At 43.0% G+C, this 19,349-nt stretch overlaps 1 protein-coding gene across 5 annotated transcripts in view; it reads left to right on the top strand.

Moving 5' to 3' along the window:
* LNX1 (ligand of numb-protein X 1) overlaps window positions 1–19,349 on the top strand; it is a 224,961-nt gene that overhangs the window by 150,576 nt on the left and 55,036 nt on the right. For 4 of the 5 annotated variants that reach the window (XM_088475264.1, XM_088475265.1, XM_088475262.1 and 1 more), the window contains one exon: window positions 10,380–10,514. The exons of the other annotated variant lie outside the window; for it this stretch is intronic. In XM_088475264.1, the coding sequence (XP_088331390.1) occupies window positions 10,380–10,514 (135 nt within the window). The remainder of the gene's footprint in view (window positions 1–10,379; window positions 10,515–19,349) is intronic. 5 annotated transcript variants of the gene reach the window in all.

Below are 19,349 nucleotides of genomic sequence, written 5' to 3'. Positions count from 1 at the left end.
AGTGTTTCCAAGATAAAAACACACACTCTTACACTTCTGTAGCACTGCCATTACTGAGTGAAGTAAATACTCCCAATGGCTTTGTCTTGAGGTAATCTGGTGAATTTCCTCAGGCTGCCAGGATCACTTATCAGTTTACTGTGTGGAAATGGATTGAAAAAAATGTCCTTACATATTCTAAGAATGTGACGCATATTTACAGTTTTTAAAACTCGTAGGTGAGAATGAATCAATATTCAAAAATATTCCAACTAGTTTTACTGCACTTTACAGGCATTGGGTAGTGGATGAAAAGTAAATTTACAGCGAACAGTGTGAAAGGGATAGAGATGAGAGACAGGGAAACTGGGTGTGTGAGGAGAACAGAGATGAGAGACTGGGGAGAGGTGAGGGAGACAGAGATGAGATACAGTGAGACGGCATTGAGGGCAGGGCCATAATGAGGTGTGTGTGAGCGGTGTCGCCGCACAGGGCTCTATGGGTGGCACTGTCTCTGACCCATTCCCTTTGCTTCTGTCTAGCAGGATACCCTGAATGCACCCTGCAGTTACTGTCGCTGTGGCATGGCTGACTGGAGTGTCCTCCTCAGGAAGCTTTGGTCAGTGCTGCACTTCCCAGTGCTGGTGGCCCCCTCTACACGACAGCATGATGTTATGCACTCGGGGCGAGCCTGGCACAGAGCCCACTGCCACCCTGTCTCGGCACTGGTTGGGGGAGACAGATATGAGAGACAGGGTAATGAGTGGGAGAGGGAGGGAGGAGGACAGAGATGGGGAGAATGGGAAGTACAGGGATACATATTAGAGACAAGGGGGGATGTGAGGGGGGATATAGATAAGAGAAGGGGAGGTGAGAGGGACTGAGGTGAGATACAAAGAGACAGATTAGGGGAACAGAAATGAGAGACTGGGAGAAGGATGGACAGAGGTTAGAGACATTAAGATGGAAGAGGCGGTGATGAAGGGGGCAGAGATGTGAGATGCTTAAAAAAAAAAAAAAAAAAACTTGTGCCCTATGGTAAGCCTATACAATAGTATATGTACATCTCTGTACTTAAACACTGTGGATAGATGAAGAAGCAAATGCTTTTTAGTAGAGATGTGCGCTGACCCCATGTTTTATTTTGGATCTGGATCTCCCCTGGTTTTGGATCTGGATCTGGTTTTGGCCTTTTTTCCTTGGTGTTTTGTTTTTCGGTTTTGGTTTTGGATCTGTATTTTTTCCAAAAAATTATATAAACAGCTAAAACCATATATTTTGGGCCTATTTATGTTCCTACAGTATTATTAACCTTCATAACAATAATTTTCAGGCATTTCCATGCATTTTTAACCATTTCACAGCTCACAATATTGATTTCACTATTTTTCACCAATATAGGCCAAAGGCTGCAGCGAGCTGGCTAAAGTAAGTGACCGAGCAGCGGCACAAACGCACGGCAGTTTAATAAAATATAGGACATCTATGAAACATTGCCACACAGCGGTGGCAGACAGGATGGCAGTTTAATAAACTATAATACTGTCAGTCAGAAATGCCCAAAATTGTGCAAAATGTAAAGAAAAGATATGCAAGATGGAATTGTCCCTCCCACCCACTCTTATGTAGGATATTAAAAAGGACATGCACAGTTTAACAAACCAAGCACTTTAGCCACTAGGACTGACACTTTCATGGCTGAACTCCTTGGTATGTTTGGGCCCCCACAAAACATTTTTTGGAAGGACTACCTTCAATTAGTGGTGGAGATTGCATGTGCTGGTCCAAACTGCTGGTAGCTGATACTGGACTGCTTGTTATTAATTACAAATTATTCTAATTTTATTAAACAAATTGCATGAACTCGCTGCAAATGATGCAACAGGGAGGAGGTGCCTAGATGGTTAACGTCCCTTCCTCTGCTAACTTTAGCTTTACAAATGGAACAGATGCCTTCACAACTGTTGTCAGAATTAAGATTAAAATTCTCGTCATCAACATTCTCATCATCAACATCCTCATCATCGCCAACTACATAAATATCCTCCTCATCCTCCTCATGTAATTCCACAGAAGCATCCTCGATTTCTAAGTCAGAAGGCACACAAATGGTGGAAGGAGGATCCTCCTCAAGTACAGTATTAGAAAGGTCAGGTTCACACATGGCAACCTCGGACACACTTGGACTCTTCTTGGGGATTTGTGATATTTCCGAGCACACAGTTGATTCCAGTGTCTTACTCTTCTTAAAAAAAATTTTTGTACCTCTCCTACATGCAGAGGGGCTTATATTATCATTAGAACCATCAGTCATAAATACAGGCCAATGCCCTATCCTTTCCTTGCCACTACGTGTAGTGAATGGCATATTGCCAGATTTTGGTTTCTCTAAAGCTGACTTAGCTTTACATTTTTTTTGCTTTAACAGGGTAAAAGTTGATTTTTTTTTAGCCTGACTTTTTGGCTTGACTTAAGCCCTGGTACATCGGCATTCATAGATGACGTTGATGGCCTTGCATCGTCATCATGACTGCTGCCGGCAGCTACAAGACTAGTATGTGGATCCTGCTCTCCAGTCATGTCACTGTCCTTCATACGCACAGAACCACACACAAAAAAATAGTTTTTTTGTTTTTTTTTGGAACACTGGGGTGAACCCCTGAAAGAGGTAGCAGCCCCTTAACAGACAGCAGCACAGCACCCCTGCACTGATGACAAGTGTGGCTAACACACACACAATTTTTTTTGGGGGGGGTGGGTGAAGAGCACCTCTGAAGGGCAGAGCACCCCTTGGACAACACAGCACTACAGCCAGCCAGCCCCTATGGACAGGACAACAGCCAACCCCTATGGACAGGACAATAGCCAGCCCCTATAGACAGGACAACAGCCAGCACCTATGCACAGTGTCAGCATGCAACAGCAAATATCCGAGCTCTCTCCCTCTTCACTCTCCACAGCTGGAATGAAAAAATCGTTTTCAGATCCGAGTCAGGCGGTAAAACTCGAGCTGCCTCGGATCTGCCTCGGATCCCCGTAGTTCGGGTGGGTTCGGATCTCTGAGATCCGAACCCGCTCATCCCTACTTTTTAGAATATGTGACTTTCCAATAGTTATCATTTGAGTCAGTGCTTTACCCACTGAGCATGGGTGTGCATGTTTGCAGTATTTGAGCTGTGACTAACCATGTCTACGCATGGCATTTACCAGTTATATGGAATAGATTTCGAGACATTCTCAAAAGTTGTCTCCGACACTGAGTGTTGCGAGCATAACAGAATCCAATTTACAACATACTGTTTCACCCTTATTGGGGCTCATCATTGTGAAATAGGGTTTTTCTTTTTAGCTTTTAAAGCACCATAATGAGCGTCTCGGTGGAGAAAAAAAAAAGATTACAGGGAGTTAAAAATAGTGACAATATTTAAATAAAAAATCTTATTCTAGAAAATAACTTCTGGAACATATGGAACCCAATTTATTAATTGACACATTTAATCTAAAAGTTTTGTAAAATAAAAATCTCCATTTTGTCTTTTATATTCCCTTTATCACTTATTTTTCATTAAACTCCAGCATCTTTTTTTTTTTTTTTACTGTGTCAAACAGTTCATTGTATAAATGTATCACTATCCTCCTATTTGGGATCCTTTTTATCTATTGTTTCTACATTGGAATAGGTTTGCGAAACTTGTCTCCAGAATCCTTCATTGAATAATTTTGTCTTACGAATGCCACATTTTATCCGTGTACAGCAACAAGAATAGCATGCCATTCATTCATATGTAACCCCATTTCATTCACTGACCAGCAGTTTGGTTTCAATGTCTTGACAAAACATTCATTTCTGAAATTGGATAAGTTGAACTCTTACAAGTCAGACTAAACTGATTTGATTGTTATTTTTTAGCTCAGAGGCTGTGCTTCTCCTGCTCCATAGTCCTCAAGAGACATCTTAAATTATAGCTAAATATTTCAAAAAAAGGTCCAGAAATATAAACTTTGCTACGGGGCAGGGCACCTTAAAGATCAGCACGGAGGGGAGGCACATATCGCCTTTGAATTTGCTTGTTTATTTGAACCTTTGGGGTCAGTTTATGATAGATTGCTTACATTTACATCACTCTGCTTATGCCAGAATGCATTAGAGCGGGGACTACACACACTCTTCTCAGATGTGGCTGATAATGCCACATAAATATTAAACCGGTAGACATACTGCATTTGTAGGCAGAATAATGAAGACTCTTCTGCTGCTGTTTTACAACAGTCCCCAAGGGGAGATGATTACTACTGTAATGATATTCTGTTTACATTTATATATTCAGCTCTGGATCCAAAAACTCTTCATGTTTCAGAAGTTGTGCAAAACAAATCTAGAAGGGGGGTTTACATTCGTCTAACAGCATAAGGGCTCTATGGGACTGTCGCTATTTTTTTTGTAAAAGCCTGACTTGTGCTTCAGTCCCCACACAACAATTCGCCAACAGACCCTTTCTTTCACTTATAAAACATCTCCACATCACAGTGGCGGCAGCGTGGCTGAGGTAACAGAGGCCCCTGAAAGAAGGGACCAACATTTTAGCACTCCTGAAGTTGCTTCTCTACAGGCCTCTTTAGTTAGCATGTCATAACAGTCCATGCGTTTTATTGGTTCCATGTGTTGATAAATATTTGTGCATTTTCACTGGTATATATTCTGTTAAATTCTTTTACATGTTAAACAGCTGTTGCTGTTTTGCGGTATTGTACAGTTGCATGTTCAGATATTTGTCTTGTCCTGAAATATTGTCACCTGCAAGTAAATGCCGCCATTTCTTTCATATGGAAAACAATAGGCATGCTTTTTAACGTAAATCACTGTGGTAAGCTATAAGACACACCTTAGTAATGGCATTTTTTATTGGTTATTTCTTTCAGACTGCTATTAATTTGGCAGATTTTCCACAGTGTCATGTGATTACTAAGGCAACCACAGTCAGATGGCACATGATACAGTATAGTGAGCAAAGCGGCTTAGGAGCACCACTCTGTGCTTTGTTTTCATTGTAACTTCCTCCTGCTCCTTCTCACCTCATCATCACATTATTTTATTTTTTATCATTTATGTATATATAGCGCCAGCATATTCTTTTGCACATTAAAAATATCTCATAATTATTTTCATTCCAGTAAGATTTTAAAAAGGATGTTTTTTGTAGAAAAGCAGCTAAGAAAAATTATTATAAGCATGAGTAAAGGGCAGTTTACTTGCTATTTCAAAAAATTGTGGAATATTTTACATCAATCCTTTGGATCAATGCACATATTTTAATTCATACTCATTTGTGCCATTAAACAATATCGCAAACATTAATTTTAAATACTTCTTCTACAATCACAACAAAAGTTAGAAAGTGTTTATTTGAAAATAGTTTGCTATTTAATTGTTAAAACATTAGGGGTCCATTTGTTAATAAATACATTAGCAATGAGATCTGGCCTCGATATTAGCGCCCATGATCACATTGCAGGATGCCATCACAGCACCCGAATGTATCAAATTGCATCAGCAGGGACAGGGGCTCCGAAAGTTACCGCATCAGTGTTCTTCTCACTCCTGTGCCGGGGATCCTGAACATGCACTGTCTCCTGATCACACATGCATGGTGGCCATTGCCGGGGAGGTTCCTATGGAACCCTCTCCTGGTAATTTTTGTGATGTGTAGCCCATAGGCTACAGCGGCTTATGTCATCTTCAGATTCGCATTCCGGAACGTGGTAAATCTGACAGCATCACATCCCCCATAGAAACCCATGGGGGTTGCTGCTGCTGACGGAAATGGAGGGACCACAGCAGATATCAGAGATGTATGAAGCGATCCCTCCATAATACATTGAAGGCATACTCAATATTTGCGGGTATCCCCCGAAAACAGATGTTTTCAGGGAATATGCTGCAAATAATAAATGATAAATAGGCCCCCAAGCCTGAAACAACCTACAGTAGTACCAGTAAGCAACTCGCATTTAGTAGTACAATGCAGCGAACAGAAAATGCAGGTGCACACTCTAAGCACTAAGGGCCTGAATCAGCTTTGTACACAGCTTTGTAATTTTGTCTGTGCAGATATACTAATGCGCAGGAGGCATCACGCCTCTTGTGCATTACTTATCTGAGCTGCTTTGTCCAACGCAGCATCGGATAATCTGCGGAACATCGGCCGGCTAAGATGACCCAAGGCCGCTGCAGATGAGAGGAAGAAGCCAGGAAATCTCCGTCAGCCGACGGAGATCCTGATCTCTTCTCCCCCCCCCCCCCCCATCGACGCCCCCTCCCCGTCGACAAACAGCAACAGACTGTCAATAACTGGCAGTCTATGTGCAGGATCGCAGAAGAGGTCAGGCGCCTGCACAGATTCCCAATCATCAGGAATCTGCGTTCAGCTGAATGAGGGCCTAATAGCAATGATAGTAAAAATAATCCTGATAAACTCTACAATTAACATGGCATATAAGTGAGGTTCTTAGTACATGTTTGGCCAAAAATGTTTGCCCATCCACCACGTCAAGGTGAACCCCATATGATGGGTACCTAATATCCCTAATACCAACATAGTATTAGGGATGTTAGGGGAGCCATCTGATGGGGTTCACCTTGACGTGGTGGATGGGCAAACGATGCACGCATGGTTTGTCTGGGTGCAAAGTTTCTTGCTCTCTGTACATTGCTTTCAACTCAAAATCAGCCCCTATGTATGTTTGAATAGTCACCAAAGCATTACTTATGCAGCATAAATACTTTCTGCAAACACTGAGCTGAGAACCGCTTTTTTATATTGATACATATTTACATTCATAATTTCATATGCAGGTAACTAAAGGATTACATCATGTGGAAGCTTTCAACAGCTGAGATGTGCAAAGGCCACATATAGGCTAATTAGTGTATGGGCCAAACCCCTATGGTACATCCATTACACAGAGTGTATGCACAAAGAAGCTGTTGCTATCGGGACACACGGTATTAGAAATGGGGCAGCAAAGTAATGGACGTTCCTAGGTGTTGACTGGGAGGTGGCCTGCCGTCTGAAATAAGCTAAAAAAAAGTCTGTCTCATGGGAGTGTTATGGGAGTGTTGCAGGCGTGTCAGGGAAATCAGCTGCGTTCTCAGACGCACAGCTGCAGCCACAGAGGCCATATTCAGATGGAGAAACTGCACCTTCTATAGGGAATGGTGCAAGGGTCGATGGTCCGCCGGTGGCAGCATGTGAAGAATCCCCGGCGGTGTTACAGCGGGCAGAGACGTAGGCGTTTCAGTCTCATTCAGGCGCAGGCTACTACACCCCAGCCGCGACTCCGGCAACAGACGCAAGAGTGGACATAGCAACTTTCTCTGATTTAAGGTGCCCACACACATAGCGATATTTTACACAATCTGGCCGATTCCGACGAATCGGAACGACAGATCATGTAAAATATGACAAAATCGTGAGTCCCCACTCACGATCACGATGCGATGCACGTCCCTGCTGGTCGTACATCGCATCGCTAGATCTACCAATCTGGGATACAAATGCACTGGAGAAATGTCTGGCTGCACGATAGATTGTTTGTTTGTAAATTTGACACTGCAAACACCAAATTGTGTGCAGAGCTGCCGAGGCGAGTTTTCATGGGAAATCGTGCACAATGTCGGATCGTGAGCACATTGCTATGTGTGTGGGCACCTTTAGGCTCTGTGTGACTTGTGTATATTAATGAATACACTTATGTACATTTCTTCACAGTTTAGTAATTCCATTTCTGCTAGGATCTAAATAATAAATAATACATTTATTATTATTATTAATAATAATAATAATAATAACTTGTGGTCAGTCCAATTAGCTGCAATGATCTGGCGGGTGCGAATCATCGCGTCAACAGCCGCACTTTACGGCAGTCCGAACTCGCACAAAAGTGATCACAGTTCCATAGAGCTCTGAGCAAAATTTGGGTTTGGAGCCGGCCGCGAGGGGTGCAAGATGCGGTGGAGGTGCTGCCGGTTTAGCTAATTTATTGTGTAGTGTGCACCCAGCCTTATTTTCAAAAGTGAAGAGCAACCACGTGGCTAATAAAAATGGCACTGGGTATAGTAACACAAGAAACAATATTTCCTAGTTCAGTCCCATGACTTAAAAACTCTTGTAAACACATGTAAAATCCACCAGTGACTATTTATTTACACATAATAGCAGGTCTTGCTGTTTAGCTGTTTATTTCTTTATTATAATATCTGTTAGACAGCAAACTGCTACTTATTTTTAACTAGCTGGGATACCTGTCGTTGCCGGGTTGAAGACTGGACCCTGAAGTACACCTGCAGCATTTATTTGTTTACATTGTCCTCGTCTATAACCGAACTCCATTGATCCTGAAAAAGATCCCACTGTTTGCTAACATGCTTACAAACAGTGGCGTAACTACCATGGGTGCAAGGGGTGCGGATGCTATGGTGCCCGAGCTGCCTCTGTGACCCCCACCCCCCCTGCACCCAGTCACGCACACGAGGTAGGCCGCTCCAGTCAGGGCCGGTCGCTGCTCCTGATTGGCTGCTGGTCCGCGAGCTCTGATTGGCTCCCAACCGGCGCCAGATTGAAATTTACGCCTGCGCTGTCTGTCAATGTCTGCTGGTGCAGTATCTGTAATTAACTGTAGGCCTGGCCCCAAATTCACACCTGCTTACTGCTGATGGCACACAGGGGAAGGCGAGAGGCTGCTGGAGGGACACAGAGAGCTGAATTGCTGGGGGGGCATAATGTGTAAAGGCCACTACTATTGTGTGGAATAATGTGTTACATGGGGCACTATTACTATGTGGTATATTTTGTAAAGGGCATTACCGAGTAGTTTAAGGGGCATTACTGTGTGGCATAATGTATAAGGGGCACTACTATTGCGTGGCATAATGTGTATAAGGGGTGCTACTGTGTGGCATAACCTGAATGGGCTCTGTGTGGCATAATCTGAATGTGGTCTGTGTGGCATAACCTGAATGGGCTCTGTATGGGGGGCATATGTATGTGTTTGTTTTTTTTATCTCTGGGGAGGCCCTTTTACGATCTTGCTATGTGGCCCACAAAGTTTTAGTTACGCCCCTGCATGCAAACACAGAGGCTCTGGATTTAATATGAATGTGTCATCAAGTTTGCTCAGAGGTTAAAATTATACTTTTATAGCTTTTTCACAGGTTTTTGGCAGACTAACAATTTCCACTGGAGCCAGCCCCGGACCCTGTGTAATTTAAGAGTGACACACAATTGCTCATGTCCCTGACAAAGTGCAAACCTAGGCAAAACCCTAATCCTGGTCAAACTACACCACCATGCCAAATTTGGTGGAGCTAGGTCCAAAACTCTGTCCGTGAATAAAGGACAAAAAGACGGATAAGCCCTCTCGCTTATTATATTTATGTAATATTACATTCCAAACAACATAAGATCTCAATTGTTTTAAAGCTTTATTTCCATTGACACTTCATGAGTCCAGCAAATAATGACACAGCAGGACTGCAAAGTACTCTATTAATCTATTGAAAATACCAAAAAAAACAGAGGAGCTTTTTAAATTAATGGTGCTCAACCTTTTTTTTAGCTGGGTCCCCAAATGTCAGTGTGCTATTGAGTATTCTAATCCTCTCCCTACCCCTAACCCTTCCTCCCCGATGCCTAACCCTATCCTCCCCCCCTAGTGCCTAAACCTAACTTCACTCACCCCATGTGCCTAACCCTAACTCCTAACCCAAACCCCCTAACCCCGCTACTTTACTTCGGTGTTGGGATTCTTGCCCCAGTATTCTAAGCACCAGGATATTGTCCGCTTCCCGTTTAAAACCTTTACCTTGTGTTACTGGTATTATAACCAAGCTGTGCAGGTCTAATGTACATAGGTTTCCACTGTAATGCATGCACTGGTATTCTCATTAATAAATGCAATGTCTGAATAGCTGATTTTTTGGTCCTGTCCTTCCAATTCATGTTTTTGATGTGTGTTCTATATGTTATGCCGGTTCTCATGTCCTGTGCTCACCTGGCCTATATACGACTACCAGTGACTGAGCACCAGTGGTCTGTCGTGCCAGAAAGTGGACAGTATGTAGTGAGTGGTGCACACAATATAGTCCACTGTACTTTCATCTGTCCTGAGATAAAAGGAGACTGAAGTGTTACCATGGTGATGATCTTATTTTCCACGTCTTTGGTGCACATGAATATATATATACTCCTAACTTGTGGAATTATATCTGTGTTGTTACATCTAGAATAGAAGGGGTTAAACCAGTGCAAAGTTCGTCTTAGAATGACCTTTATGAACTTGTAGGGAGGTTGCCGTCTGGACCAGTGAAACAGCAGCACTTACATCTGTCTTTCATCACACAGGCCAGCGAGGAGGGGGTTTACTTTGTTGTTTCACGACAGACCAGACATCAGACCCCTGATATCTTGCAGGAGGCTGGATGGCATAACAACAGCAGCCCTCCGCCATGCCCTAATGAAAGAACCCAAAATAACAAGGTATTTTACTTTTACTTCTGGGAATATGATGGCGATTATGTGTCCCCTATGTACTCATTGAGCAGCAAGCAAGTATGACACTCCAGGCTTTTATGAACCGTCCTTACTTCTACATACAGAAGAGACCTCTATTTTGTGGTGTAAAATAATATTTATATTTATGAGCATGGAGCCTATCAATTCACCAGGATTTTGTGAAAGATGTCATTGGATCCTAGAAAATTGATAGGCTGCATATTATTCCTTCAACAAAATGGATGACTTCACTATGTTCTGATTCCTGCTGGAGGTGGTGAAATGAGAAAGGTTCATGTTTTCCTGTATGTATGCACAACCTGCTGGAATATTATGCCACTTTATTCACCTAAAGAAGCCCATAATGTCCATTACAACACTGACACAATAATAATGGATATGCTGTCCTGTGTGCATGCCTCTCTATATATACATATATATGTATGTCCAGTGACGGTCAGCACACACTTTGGGCAACAAGCCATTTAGTGCCTGGGGTAGCACTCGTTGGTCCACAGCGGGTACCATTTAAATATTCCATAATCGCAATAAGCAGAATGCACTCACCAGGGCTTCTCTTTTGTAGTTTGAAAAATAAAACATACTTTATTGATCACATCATGGGTTCAAGGTTCCTAGTCGACGTTTCGACTGCTTCAGCGCAGCCTTCCTCAGGGCACCACCAGTGAGCATCTATCAGAGCCAAAATCACTCCCACTGACATCACTAGTGATGTCAGTGGGCCGGCTTCTGACGGTAGGCGTTCCCTTAGGAACGCCCCCGTCAGGGAGGCACACCCCCGGCACGCCCACCAAAGGGGGCGTGCTGTCAATCAACATCGACAGCACGCCCCCTTTGATCAGACACAACGAGCGAAGGAAAGTCCTTCGCTCGTCGCGTCTGGCGCATGCGCACGACGGAGCTCCCTCCGTCGTGCGCATGCTCAGTGCATAACATCGACCCACTTGCGAGCGGACTGCAGCTCGCAAGTGGGTCTGAATCAGGCCCTTTGAACCCATGATGTGATCAATAAAGTATGTTTTATTTTTGAAAATACAAAAGAGAAGCCCTGGTGAGTGCATTCTGCTTATTGCAATTATCGATTATGGAATATATATATATATATATATATATATACATACATTCAGTGCCATTGAGTACTACTGACTGTATGCTGTCACTATATGGGTGAATGGCCAATCTAAGGGCCCGATTCAGACCCGCTCGCACACAGCCAAAGTATTCAAATCCCGCGATCGCACGGCAAGGCATTAGCTCGCTATGTCTTGGCGTGTGATCACGGTGTGTATCTAGACACGCCTTGTGACGTGTATTATGGCGCTGCGTCTTAATTATGCATGCCTCTGAAACGGCGTTAAGACGTTCAGACACGCCTGCTTTCGCACCACCACACCCCCATTTCCATCGACCATACCCTGTCACCACCCAAAACGGCTTGTCCTGTCACTCATTCTAGTGAGTTAGCTATGCGCAGAGAGTGAACGGTTCCCGATCACATGGACTAGTTCGCATACGCGCACTGCGACTTATACACTTGCGCACATTGCAAACATCGGCAGGCTACGTACGAACGCAGCCTAGCGAGCGGGTCTGAATCAGGTCCTAAGTTCTCCCACTATCTCATAATATGAACATAATATGCAGTATGAAATTCCAAAGTAAGTGACAGTCTGATGCAGCTTATATGGTGTAATCAGTCACAGGAGTACAGTATGTAAGATATGGAAACCACAGTACATAACAGCCTGTAGCATACACCCTGTAGTATACTTGCTAACTCTCCCTGATTGTCAGGGAGACTCCCTGAAATAGTAGCAATCTCCCTGACTCCCTAAAGAGTCTAACAATCTCCCTGATTGCACCTTACCCCCATTATGAAGCTATATATATATATATATATATATATATATATATATATATATAACAGAGATTTATACATTAAAATGTGATCATTAGTATCATTTCCCTGCATTGGGTATAAGGCACAATGATATCCCTATGGCTACATGCAATTTCTGAAAAGTATCAGTGTGTTTTCATCAACAATTAGAGCTTACTAACTGCTTTGGGGCTCATTTACATTTGGATGTATGTCAGTTTTATGACACGGCTCGCAGAAGTAGCAGGACACGCCCACTTTACCGCCACGCTCAAAGGTGATGCTTTCACATTCTCCCTGAAATGCTTTTTCAAAGTAGGCAAATATGTCCTGTAATATATTTTCTTTGATGAAAGGATAATTTAGTCAGCATACGTGTAAATATGGTAGACTGGTTTATCTGAGCATCTTTGATGGCTCAGCTTTTGTCCCAAATGGAGTGGTCAGCAAGGCCCAACTGCCAGTGTAGTGGCTCCAAACCATATAAATATATTCCCTAGGGGATTAGTTGTGATTCCTGTATAGGGATAACAGAAAAACAAGGCCACAAAAACGTTTCTTTGATAGACAGCATCACAATCCTGATAAAGTCGCACAACTTCCTGAATACTGGTATAATTTGAAGGCCGCTCAGCACAATTTCTGTTATCGGACCTGTAATAGTGGAATTTCACCCACATAGAGAGAGACTATAAGCAAGATTTATCATAGCTTGGAGAGAGATAAAGTTGACAGAAATAAAGTACCAACCAATCAGCTCTTAACTGTCACTGTACAGTACAGGCTGTGTTTGAAAAATTACAGGAGCTGATTGGTTGGTACTTTATCTCCATCAACTTTATCTCTCTCCAAGGTTTAGTAAATAGACAACCGTTATATGACCGTTAGGAGCTGATTGGCTGGTACTGTATTTCTCTCAACTTTAATTATCTCCAAGCTTTGATAAATCTCCCCCTATATTCCATAACGGCTATCTGGTAAACTACTACTTACTTACGTACTATTTGTTTTTCTACTTTTCAATTGTTTTATTGCACATATAGGGCTGGTGTGGCCTTTGATATACCTGTATAGGAATTTATCCTTGAAAATTAATCCTAGAGAATATATATTAAGAACGTTTGGACCAATCACCCCAGTCATTGGATCATACTGATCACTCTCAGTGGGGCAAAGGCTGAGCCATCAAGTAAAGCTGGGTACACACCTATACAATCGTCAGGCCCTTCTTTCTATCGAGAGAATGGCCGTTGGATTGTATAGGTGTGTATGCCGTCCAGATGCAGGAGCGTTAGGCGATAAACAGCTGTTAACGCTCCTGCAACGGTCGGGATCGGGAGGTTGCATCTTATGCTCTGTTTAATATTTGTCGGCTCGACCTCCCGTTCCCATAGAAGCTGACTTTCCAGTGTGTACGGTGCTCTGCGGCAGCTGACAAGGGGTCACGCTGGGCACAGCCTGCACAGCCGATCAGGGAAAAGGTGTGTACCCAGCTTTACCCAGATAAGCCTGTCTCCTGTACTTAAAAGTACACAGACTAATTGATATTGTAAATTTGTTAACATTGAAACTAAATATACTAGAGTGACTATATATTCCTGTTGTATCCATGATGACAATGCAATAAGGCCATTGAAACGTTGCAGTCTATCCCTGTTTGCTGGTAGTTAATACCCTCAATTCAAAAGTGCTGAGGATTACTAGTGCAGTAAATAGTAATCTCCTAATTCAACATCATGAGCAGCTTTCTTATGAGTATAGAACGACAATCCAGGCTTCCCACATTTGAGTCGGTGATTACATTCATGACAGAAGCAATAATACATTGTCCAATTGCAAGAATCTAATGATGGTTGCAATTAAGAGATTTATTCTGCAGTGAGTAAGGATGAAGTTTTACAAGCAGCATGCAGTTTATATGGGGCAACATGAGCCAGTTCTCTGCCTACTCCTCTCCTTGGTTCAGTCTCTTATTGCAAAATGTAACGTGTTATGATAACAGCTGTAAGAATGATAAACTTCTTTGCTGTGTCTGGATTAAAAACATAGATCAAGAACCCTGTGACCACATCCCAGCATTTGGTTCATAGCACACGGACGCCTCTATCATTCAACCACACGGTGAAGATGATTGGTCACTGTAGAAACAAATGTTAGTGCATGGGAGTGATTTGCATGCAGAGACCTGGAGTGCACAGCTGGGTCACTGATCTGTCTGGGACAGGAGGAAGAAATGTCTTTTCCTAATGACGTGTTTAAGCAACCATTCTTTAAACAACGATACATCTGGGCAATTTGTTGATAGACTAAGCTGAATGTTGCCGTCCTATCAAACTTTAATAAAGCACCCTTGTAATAACTGTGGTAAAGCATTTGTAAACAGAATACATATCAAAGCCAGTCATGATAAACTTCTAACAACAACAGGAGTATAAGTAGGTGAAATATTTATATTGCTTTTTAGACGTCGCTTAACCTAAAAATGTCGGTAGAAGCCGAAGTTTCCAGCTGTATCTGTAATACCGGAATCTGGTGCTCATAGAAAACAAATCTGTCCTCCTAACCACATTTTCGTCCTGTAAGCAGTCTATAAGACATTGGGAAATTGGCTGTGCAATCTTATATTCTTATTTACTATATATTTGCTACATATATACAGCGCATCCGGAAAATATTCACAATGCGTCACTTTTTCCACATTTTGTTATGTTACTGCCTTATTCCAAAATGGAATAAATTAATTTTTGTCCTCAAAATTGTACACACAATACCCCATAATGACAACGTGTAAAGAGTTTTTTTCCCAATTTTTGCAAATTTAATAAAAACAAACAAATTAAGAAATCACATGTACATAAGTATTCACAACCTTTGCTCAATACTATGTTGATGGACCTTTGACAGCAATTACAGCCTGAAGTCTTTTTGAATATGATGCCACAAGCTTGGCACACCTATATTTGGGCAGTTTCGCCCATTCCTCTTTGCAGCACTTCTCTAGCTCAGGTTGGATGGGAAGCGTCGGTGCACAGCCATTTTCAGATCTCTCCAGAGATATTCAATTGAATTCAAGTCTGGGCTCTGACTGGGCCACTCAAGGAAATTCACAGAGTTGTCCTGAAGCCACTCCTTTGATATCTTGGCTGTGTGCTTACGGTCGTTGTCCTGCTGAAAGATTAACCATCGCCCCAGTCTGAGGTCGAGAGCGCTCTGGAGCAGGTTTTCATCCAGGATGTCTCTGTACATTGCTGCATTCATCTTCTCCTCTATCCTGACTAGTCTCCCAGTTCCTGCCGCTGAAAAATATCCCCACAGCATGATGCTGCCACCACCATGCTTCACTGTAGGGATGGTATCGGCCTGGTGATGAGCGGTGCCTGGTTTGCTCCACACATAACGCCTGGCATTCACGTCAAAGAGTTCAATCTTTGTCTCATCATGGTCTGAGAGTCCTTCAGGTGCATTTTGGCAAACTCCAGGTGGACTGCCATGTGCTTTTTACTAAGGAGTGGCTTCCGTCTGGCCACTCTACCATACAGGCCTGATTGGTGGATTGCTGCAGAGATGGTTGTCCTGGAAGGTTCTCCTCTCTCCACAGAGGAATGCTGTAGCTCTGACAGAGTGACTATAGGGTTCTTGGTCACCTCCCTGACTAGGGCCCTTCTTCCACAATCGCTCAGTTTAGACGGCCGGCCAACTCTAGGAAGAGTCCTGGTGGTTCCGAACTTCTTCCATTTACGGATGATGGAGGCCACTGTGCTCATTGGGACCTTCAAAGCAGCAGATATTTTTCTGTACCTTTCCCCAGATTTGTGCCTTGAGACAATCCTGTCTCGGAGGTCTACAGACAGTTCCTTGGAATTCATGTTTGGTGTGTGCTCTGACATGCACTGTCAAGTGTGGGACCTTATATAGACAGGTGTATGCCTTTCAAAATCATGTCCAATCAACTGTATTATTTACCACAGATGGACTCCAATTAAGCTGTAGGAACATCTCAAGGATGATCAGTGGAAACAGGATGCACCTGAGCTCAATTTTGAGCTTCATGGCAAAGGCCGTGAATACTTATGTACATGTGATTTCTTAGTGTTTTTTTTTTTGTTATTAAATTAGCAAAAATCGTAAAAAAAACTTTTTACACGTTGTCATTATGGGGTATTGTGTGTAGAATTTCGAGGACAAAAATTAATTTATTCCATTTTAGAATAAGGCAGTAACATAACAAAATGTGGAAAAAGTGACGTGTTGTGAATACTTTCCGGATGCACTGTTTGTGGTGGGAATGGGTATGTAATGCCGACTGTTGGGATGCCTCCTGTCAGAATACCGACGGCGGCATCCCGATGGTTGGTATCCCCCCCCCCAATTCTTTTCTGCTGAAAATGCGTCTTAGTCGCAATGCAATGGGAATAGGACGCACAAGGAGACTACACTGATTAATTTGATATGCAACAATTGTACACCTTTGCCACATAGCTCCCCACAGAAAACACATATGCCACATTGCTCCCAACAGAAAACACCTATGCCACATTGCTCCCCACAGAAAACACCTATGCCACATTGCTCCCAACAGAAAACACATATGCCACATTGCTCCCCACAGAAAATACCTATGCCACATTGCTCCCCACAGAAAACACCTATGCAACATTGCTCCCAGACAGAAAACACCTATGCCACATTGCTCCCAACAGAAAACACCTATGCCACATTGCTCCCCACAGAAAACACCTATGCCACATTGCTCCCCACATAAAACACCTATGCCACATTGCTCCCCACAGAAAACACATATGCCACATTGCTCCCCACAGAAAACACCTATGCCACATTGCTCCCCACAGAAAACACTTATGCCACATTGCTCTCAGACAGAAAACACCTATGCCACATTGTTCCCCACAGAAAACACCTATGCCACATTGCTCCCAGACAGAAAACACCTATGCCACATTGCTCCCCACAGAAAACACCTATGCCACATTGCTCCCCACAGAAAACACCTATGCCACATTGCTCCCCACAGAAAACACCTATGCCACATTGTTCCCAACAGAAAACAGCTATGCCACATTGCTCCCCACAGAAAACACCTATGCCACATTTCTCCCCACAGAAAACACCTATGCCATATTGCTCCCCACAGAAAACACCTATGCCACATTGCTCCCAGACAGAAAACACCTATGCCATATTGCTCCCCACAGAAAACACCTATGCCACATTGCTCCCAACAGAAAACACATATGCCACATTGCTCCCAGACAGAAAACACCTGCCAAACTGTTCACCACAGAAAACACCTGCCACATTTCCACAGAAAACTGTTTAGTAAATATATCCCAATGTGAATGTCGATGTTTTGATTATATCGACATTTAGAACATTTTGACTATGTTAACATTCTGGTGTAGATATTCTGAATGTCGACATAGTGACTACATACCGTTAAAAGTTTATGTTAACCATAGCCGGCTCTTTACCTGTGTGGCTGTGGGGTCTGCACATCCTAGGCTGCAGTCTATGCAGCCCTTTCCTCCCTGCCAATCCCTGTGATTGACAGCTGAATTCACCGGGAGTCCGACGGCCATGAGGGGTAGAGCCCGGATCTGCCAGCAGACAGGCTGGATTTTAGGGACTGCATGATCTGCAGCCCCTAGAAGCCAGATAGGACTGCCGTAATAGCAGGAGGTGGCTTCCCACGGGAAGCGCTCTCTCTGCTATTGCAGTCCGGACTGGCAGTAGCAGGGGGAGAAAACACCTCCCCCTGGTACTGCCTGTCTGGCTGTGATCAGCAGGGCAGAGCTTCCAATGAGAAGTCACTACCACTGCTAGGCAGTCCCAGAGGGTAGTGGATTTTAATGGGGGGGGCTGCAGTCCCGCGGTCCCTTGGTAAAATCTGCCACTGAACCTAACTGGCTTGGAAATGTATATGTTGTTTCATAGTGAAACAATAAACAACAAAACGAGAACTTTACTATAAAATTATGTGAAATAAAACTTTCAGACATATTATTCATAACTGCGGGAGCACAATTTCTTGTCAAATGGTATAAATCAGTTAGTGATGGACACAGAGTTGGTCCTCGCATCTTGGCTTATTTTTATTTCTGCATTCCATTGCAGAACACTTTATAAACGAGTTATTGGACACAAGTAATATTACCTGGGACAATTAACGCCCCCACTGTAAATGACATGGATATTAAGAGTCACAGAAGAGTTCTGTGATCGTAAACAAGTTTTCCTAAAGAACACCGAAGTGACAACACCAAAACTCACCCCTGTGCTGGACCTAGTTTGACACTTTTTAGGCCAGTCAAATTCCAACATCTATATCAGTCATACAAATTATATATACAGTTGTTGCTTTTTTTTAATTTATGTTTTATTGAATTTTGCAAGAAAGTGAACTTAAACCAAATGTGTTTATTTCTTTTCTATTTATCACCAAATAATATGTTGTGGTTTTAGCTTAGGCATTAATCCACCTTCTAAAACGGGAAAAAAGCAGGATTCTACACATAGGTTGTCATAATAAAATCTGCAACTGAAAATTATTATGCATTTTTATCTTTGCTCGTTTTACATTTTCTTGAATAAAACACATAGGGCCAAATTTGAGTTGTATGCAGCGGCATCCATTCCTGCGTCTTTTGCACATATTACGTCTGCAACTTTATGCAAAAACCCCTACACGAGCCCTTCCCTGGTGTACAGCCGTGCGTCTGATTGTGCAAGGACTGAGACGCCCACTTTGAGCATCTTTTACATACTGAAATACCGCTTGGTGCGTCTTTAGATACAACCATCGGCCGCACCATCGAAACTTGCACCAGCCCCATTCTAGGTGCAGATTGTCCGTCAGAGTATGGCCTCCAATGTGAGTGATTATACGTCTGAGGGCCTGCTTC

The sequence above is a fragment of the Taudactylus pleione genome, unplaced genomic scaffold (genome assembly GCF_031769625.1).
Source record: "Taudactylus pleione unplaced genomic scaffold, aTauple2 ptg000169l, whole genome shotgun sequence".
In the NCBI taxonomy this organism is placed as follows: Eukaryota; Metazoa; Chordata; class Amphibia; order Anura; family Myobatrachidae; genus Taudactylus; species Taudactylus pleione.
The sequence above is the reverse complement of the archived record's forward strand: the minus strand, read 5'-3'. Positions and strand labels throughout refer to the sequence as shown.